At 37.2% G+C, this 7086-nt stretch overlaps 1 protein-coding gene across 1 annotated transcript; it reads right to left on the bottom strand.

Annotated features, from left to right (window-relative positions):
* Window positions 1–1058: 1058 nt before the first annotated feature.
* LOC108468776 (uncharacterized) lies at window positions 1059–6519 on the bottom strand. Its single transcript, XM_017769632.1, has 3 exons — window positions 6177–6519; window positions 5614–6029; window positions 1059–1124 (listed from the first exon to the last, which is right to left on the bottom strand). The coding sequence occupies exons 1-3, from the start codon at window positions 6517–6519 to the stop codon at window positions 1059–1061; spliced, it is 825 nt and encodes a 274-aa protein (XP_017625121.1).
* Between the last annotated feature and the right edge of the window lie 567 nt (window positions 6520–7086).

Consider the following 7086-nt stretch of genomic DNA (forward strand, 5'->3'; position numbering starts at 1 on the left):
GCCAAAGTACTAATCAAATTGATGAATGTTTGATGAAATTGGTGTTAATTTGTTAGATTTTAAGCTTAGATATGAAAAAGGACTAGTTTGTAAAGTTTAAATGCTAGTTTTTGTACACAGGCACAAAAGTGTAAATATTTTGAAATTGGTATTGAAATTTCTATAATATTAGTTACTAAAATGCTTTAGCAGGATGAAATTGAGATCGGTTTCGAAATTGAAGCTCAAATTTGAAAGATATGGTAATTTCGTTTTTTAGGACTAAATTGAGTAAAATGCAAAAATTAGAAGAATCTAAAAAATTTAAATTGAAGTGATATATGTTTATAATAGGCTGTTATAAGATGTTTGGAATTGATAAATTGAAATAAATTATTATAGATCCGGAATTGAATCAATCAGAGAATAGTCGAAAAAAAGAAAATTATATATTAGTCCCTGACATCTTATTTGTTGTTGTTTTTGCTAGCTAAGTTCTTATGGAACTTACTTTTTTGTTTTACGTTATGATTAAATTGTATTTATTTTGTTATTTAGTTTAAATGAATATGAAATTACTAATTTTGGCATCAATTGGACTAAATTGCAAAATATGAAACCTATGGTATTTATGTATATGTACAAGGTACCAAAATGGACGTGGAATGTTTACAAGATTATTATGACATGTATAAATTGTTATAGGGTTTGAAATATTATGAATACAATATTAAAGCCCGTGTAAACTTGGTAAAATGATTAGGATATGATAGGCATGCCAATAGGGTTATTTGCACACTTGTATGATTTTAGTGTAACACCCAATACCCAACCGATCACCGAGACTGGGTAGCCAATGTCACAATGACCCATCAACCTACCAAAAATTCTCAAATAATTTATTTAAATGTTTTGACCTTACTACATTAAGAAATACAACTTTTAAAAATTTACTATCTTAACAATCTTAACGATACTTACAATTCTAACTTTTAAACTTAAAAATTGTTACAGACAACTTAATACCCAAGGCGTGGCCTCTAAGGGAGCCTCTCTATACAAATGAATGATTCCCACACCTAATCCTCAATTTTACAGTGCTTGGCTGGATCCCTCCACTTGATTTCCAAGTTGAAACATTTATCCTGCAAACAGACTATAATTTCTTAAGTTCAAATGAACTTAGTGATATTCTGTGAAACAGTGCAACAACAATATTTCGTAATCTTCGCCCTTCCACAAATTTCACTGACGTGGTCGATGCCTTGCCCGTTTCCGGAGTTCATTGCTGACAGACTTATTCTCTATCTTAGACGTAAATGCGTCCTTTATGATAATGGTTCTCTATGTCCTGGCCTAATTCCACCTCATCCCAGTTTCCTTTATACCTTAATAAGCGTAACTCTCACAGTCATCCATACACTTGAATATAAAGTTTGTTGCCTACCACTAGCTATCTTCCACGTATGTTCTCTTAAAATTTAGATCCTTACCCTGATCCATTCATCCAATACTAGATTATACTTAGGATTTTCCACCTTGACACATCCTCCAAACTGAACTCACAATTCTAAACATGATGATAAGCTAACTGAATAGGCGCCCTACCATCTTGGCGAATTCGTACTTAGCAATCTAGCCCTAAGCTATTACTTCATCTTATTTCAAATAGTTGAAATCAATAGACAGTTCTTAGCGAACCATACCTTCTACTACTTTCCAACGGGTTGTCCACCTAAAGAAGCCTTTGGCAGACTTTTTCTTCTATTAGTCCCATGTGGTCTATCCTGCGTTGCATAGCCTTGGTCAAATATTCTTCTTTTTCATAGATTTCTGGTAGACTCTATTAGTCAACCGTTCAAGCGATCATTATCTCTGAGTGAACCTTGATGGACTTACCCGCCTTTGGCTGCTTTTTACCCACAAACCCTTAGGCTTAAGTTTCACTTGATCATCTATTATCACCTCTAATTCTAGTTTACTCTTCAAAACCTATAGATTCTTCCCACCTCAACATAGTTATCCCTCATCAACAAGTTTACCTACATTCTCAAACATTTCTACCCGCTTTTCTTATCTTCATAATTTGGCGGATCCTTAGGCTATCCCAATTTACCGACACTCTAATACACGTTGTATGATCTGATTATACTACTCTCCGTGTAAGCCATACTATGATCTCCCTTTCTTTGTCCTGTCAGCTCCCTAGCTCAACATCTTGGCGAGCTTTCTTTGACGCCATAGCCCAGCTATGGTCTTACATAGTATGAACCCATGATTAATGTCGCAGTAAACTTCCTTTGATGTCATAGCCTAGCTATGATCTTACACACTATGAATCCTATGTTTAATGTCTTAGCAGACTCTTGATTTCAAAGAAATCACTAAACCTCTTTCAAGGTGTCACCCCGAAGGACTTGTCTAATACCGCCTTCTCAGTGTCACTCCATAGAGTTAAGGGACCATAGTCACAGTGTCACTCTAGCGAGATAGTCGATAACCGCCGTTACTGTGTCACTTCATAGAGTGAATAGACCATCGTCATGGTGTCACTTTAGCAAGCCAGTCGTTTACATTCCATGCACATCCATACACCCTTGTATCCCCTTAACGATACGCCCATTGCTCCATTTCGCCAATTTTTCCTAACCTCATCTACCCTGCAAAGGTAAATTTCTTTCGTTCTCCGAATATAATATAATAATGTATTTCATACAATTCATTGTGCTAGTTACTATTATAACACCCCTCCCTCGAGTTCAACGCCGGAACAGGATACGAGGTGTTACCGGACTTAAATATATACAAACATACATTTCCTAGATATGAATTTTCGCTCCAAATTAAAACTTTTCGCATTACTTTAATGTCCCTATTATGGGCCTACGAGGCCTTAAACACACTTTGGAGTTGATTCGGGACTAATCTGTGCACTCTAGAAAACTTTGTAAAATTTCAACCTAACAGGGGCACACGCCTGTGTGGATGGGCAACACGCCCGTGTGTCTCTATAACATGGCCATGTTGAAGGCCCGTGTGACTCACACGGCTTGAACATATAGGGACATGCCCGTGTCCTTAGCCCGTGCAAATTTATTTTTCGATTTGAACCTACAGGGGTATTCACACGGCTTGGCACACGCCCGTGTTCATGACTCGTGTCTCCCACATGGCCATGACATATAGGCACACGCCCGTGTATTAGGCCGTGTCCTCCACACGGCTGAGACACACGGCCATGTATCTATCCGTGTATATACTACCATGCATACTGACTTGTAAAATTGAGGTGCAGAGGACACACAGCCGGGCTACACGCCTGTAGGGCAGACCGTGTGTCACACATAGCCTAGACACACACCCGTGTGTCTGCCCATGTGGACAAAAATAAGGCTATTTACCAAACTTTTTTGCCACCCTTACTTGCACTAACCTACACAATAACAACCAAACCAAATCCAAGCATAACACATATAACTAAATCCACCACAACCATGAGAAATTTGCATCAAATTCATTTAATAATAATCAATATTAGCCAACATTAACGGCCTAAACAAAATGAATATCACATCCATCATATGAGCTAACCCTTGTGGCTAAACTAACAAGACACTAAACAAAAGAATCAAGTCCCTATACATGCCAAAATCAAATGTTAAACTAGCTATACCAAAGCTTTAGATGATAGTGTGCTGATGCCTTTGAGGTCCCTTGATCCCTAATACTAGCTTGGTGGCTTTATAAGAAAATGGAAAGGAGAGGGAGTAAGCATAAAGCTTAGTAAGTTGCATATAAATAAGTAACAACATCAACTATGCATAATATAAATCAACACAACATTCTTGAGTGAACATGGGTAAATATCACTACACGTTTATATATATATGTATCGCAAGTATAAACCAAATATTTCAATACCGTTCCAAGATCATTTTCATAGCTAGAACTTACTCATGTCATTCCTACCATCAAGGCAACATAGCTAGACTCATTTCTCATGAGTTTCAAATAAGAACCTGTACCACTCACAACATGATTATATCATTCCATATTATTGTCATAAGCTTTTCAAAATAACTTGTGAAACCATTAGGAATACTAAAAGATATCTGACAAGCTTTACACAAGAGGGTGAATTGCCGATGCCATGTTCCAAACATGGTCTTACACTGGCTCATATGTCGAGGTTGATGCCATGTCCCAGATATGGTCTTATACTAGCTCTTGTCTTGTTGCCAATGCCATGTCCCAGACATGGTCTTATACTGGCACACATATCACCCAAATGTCATAGCAAGGATATCCAATCTATTCCTAGGTTCAATCAGGACTCTACTACATTGAATTTCATCATGCATTATTCATAAGCAATTTCAACCATATTACGCAAAATTAATCATTCAACACATAATAATAATAAAGTTGCCTTACTGACGTACAACTTACCTCGGTATACAAAAAGTGGATGGCTATTTGGATTTAGTCTACTTGCTTGGCCTTCTCTCGGTCTAGGTCTGGATTTCGTATTTCTTGATCTAAAATGATAAGAATTCACTAATTTAATCATCATTTTAATCAATGCATAACATAATTCTTAGTTTGGCAAAATGACTATTTTGCCCTTAAATTTTCACAAAATTACTATTTTACCCCTAGGCTCGTAAATCAATTTTTATCGAATTTTCTCACTACCCAAGCCTAGTCGAATTTTTTATACTAGAAACAACCTAGAATTCCCATTATTTCAGACATTTACCTCATAATTTATAACTTATGCAAAATGGTCCTTAGTTAGAGTTTCCATGAAAACTACTTCACAAAAGTTGTTTATTTAACAACCGAGATTCATTTTCTTGCATAAAAATTCAACAAAAAACATGAATAATCTCATGGAAAAACCCTAAACCCTCAACCATTTTGCAAAATAGTCCCCTCATTAGTTAGCTTATGCTGCAATGGTCCCAAAAGTACACAAATTATCAAGAAAAGTCATCAAAATCACTTACTTATGAAAGAACTTAATGGCTAAAAATTTCAAGCTTTCAAGACCCCTTTCTTATTGAAAATTTCGGTGGAGAAGAGAAGAAGAGAAAAAAAAGATGATAGCTTTTCCTTATTTTATTTTATTCAAGTCAAATTGGTCACCAAATTTAACCTAATTTTGACCTTTTTTGATTTTCTTGTCCTTATGGCCGGCCATGCCATAACTAAAGGCCTATTTGCTCTTTAAAGACCCTTAATTTTGGTTCTCTAGCTATTTTACACCTTTAGCTAATGAAATAAAACTTTTGTCCCTTATGCGATTTAGTCCTTTTTCGCAATTGAGCATGCAATCTCTAAAAGTATTGCAACTAAAATTTTCATGCACTCATATAATCATGCTACAACACATGAAATAATACTGAAAATAATTTCTCTGACCTCGGGTTAGTGGTTTCAAAACCACTGTTCCGACTAGGCCCAAAATTGGGTTGTTACAACTATCACATATAGTACATCATGTACCTTTTATTGATCAAACAAAACGTCGATCCTTGGGAAGGGATACTTGTTATTAACCGTCACCTTGTTGAGCTATTTTTAGTCTATACATAACCTCATCGACTCGTCTTTCTTTTTCATAAGAAGTACCGGGGCACCCCACGGGGAATAGCTCAGTCTCGCAAAACCTTTGTCTATTAGTTCTTGTAAATGTACTTTTAACTCCTTTAACTCCGTCAGATCCATCCTATATGGAGCGATCGAGATAGGTACTGTACCAGGGACTAACTCGATACCAAACTCAACTTCCCTAGTTGGAGGTAATCTGGACAATTCTTTCGAAAACACATCCAGGTACTCATATACCACTGGCACTGAATCAATCTTTACTCCCGACTCTTGGGTATTCAACAAATAAGCAAGATAGGGCTCATACCCTTTTCTCATGTATTTCTCAGCAGTCATAAAAGAAATCAGTATTGGTAGGCTATCTGATTCACTTGATTCAACCCGAATAATATCCCCATTTTCACATCTCAATTCAATAAACTTACTACCATAGTTTACTAACACGTTATGAATAGTCAGCCAATCCATGCCAAGAATTAGGTCAAATTCATCAAACGGTAGTAGCATGAGGTTAGCCAAAAAACAGTGGCCCCTAACCATTAAAGGATAGTTTCTACACACTTTGTCAACTATTACATGTTTACCTAACGGGTTAGACACTTTTACCACAAATTCAGTAGACTCCACTAGCATATTCGTAGTAGATACCAATTTCATGCAAATATAAGAGTGGGTAGACCCTGGGTTGATCAAAGAAAGTACAGATATATCATAGATAGAAAAGGTACCCGCAATCACTTCAGGAGACGTAGCATCTTCGTGGACGCGAATGATGTATGTCCTTGCAGGCGCTTTACCCTCAGACCTCATAGTAGAGTCTCTAGGCGTACCTCTACTGCCAGCCCTACTCCTAGGGTTCTTCTGTGGTCTACTCCTCGAGAGAGCATTACTCTCTCTCACATATTCCTTTTTGTCTTTCTCCTCCATCTCAGAACAGTTTCGAATAAAGTGGTCTAATGAACCACACTTGAAGCAACCTCTATCATTACCACGGCACTCATCGAAGTGTTATCTACCACACTGCGAACACTCCGGTCTATTCGGTCGAGCACTACTAGTGCTTACAATGGAAGTGGTCTGAGCTTTAGATGCCACATACTGCTTATTTTTGTTTCTACTCGAGAATCCTATCGACACATTTTTTCGAGTAGGAAATTCCCTCGATTTCTTGGATGAGGTCTGAAATGATCTTCCCAATTATCTTTTCTTGGAGTCATGTGACTCAATATTAGCTCTCCTCTTCTCTTTGACCAATTCTTCTGCCTTACATGCTCTCTCAACAAGTACTACAAATTCTCTTAACTCCGAAATACCAACCAACAATCAGATGTCTTCATTCAAACCATCCTCAAACCTCTTGCACATAGCGGCTTCGGTAGATACGGACTCCCTAGAATATTTGTTGAGTCTCACGAACTCACGCTTATACTCTGTTACTGTCATTCGGCCTTGCTTCAATTCTAGAAATTCTTTCCTCTTCTAGTCTATAAACCT

Source organism: Gossypium arboreum, chromosome 4 (assembly GCF_025698485.1).
Source record: "Gossypium arboreum isolate Shixiya-1 chromosome 4, ASM2569848v2, whole genome shotgun sequence".
In the NCBI taxonomy this organism is placed as follows: Eukaryota; Viridiplantae; Streptophyta; class Magnoliopsida; order Malvales; family Malvaceae; genus Gossypium; species Gossypium arboreum.

Excerpts from the sequence above, each read along its gene's own strand:
- LOC108468776 (XM_017769632.1), bottom strand. The coding sequence starts at position 6,519 with ATGGAGGAGAAAGACAAAAAGGAATATGTGAGAGAGAGTAATGCTCTC. Across the intron at positions 6,030-6,176 it reads AAAAGTGTCTAACCCGTTAG|TAAACTATGGTAGTAAGTTT; the intron begins GTAAACATGTAA and ends ATAACGTGTTAG. Across the intron at positions 1,125-5,613 it reads ATTCCCCGTGGGGTGCCCCG|GATAAATGTTTCAACTTGGA; the intron begins GTACTTCTTATG and ends GTCTGTTTGCAG.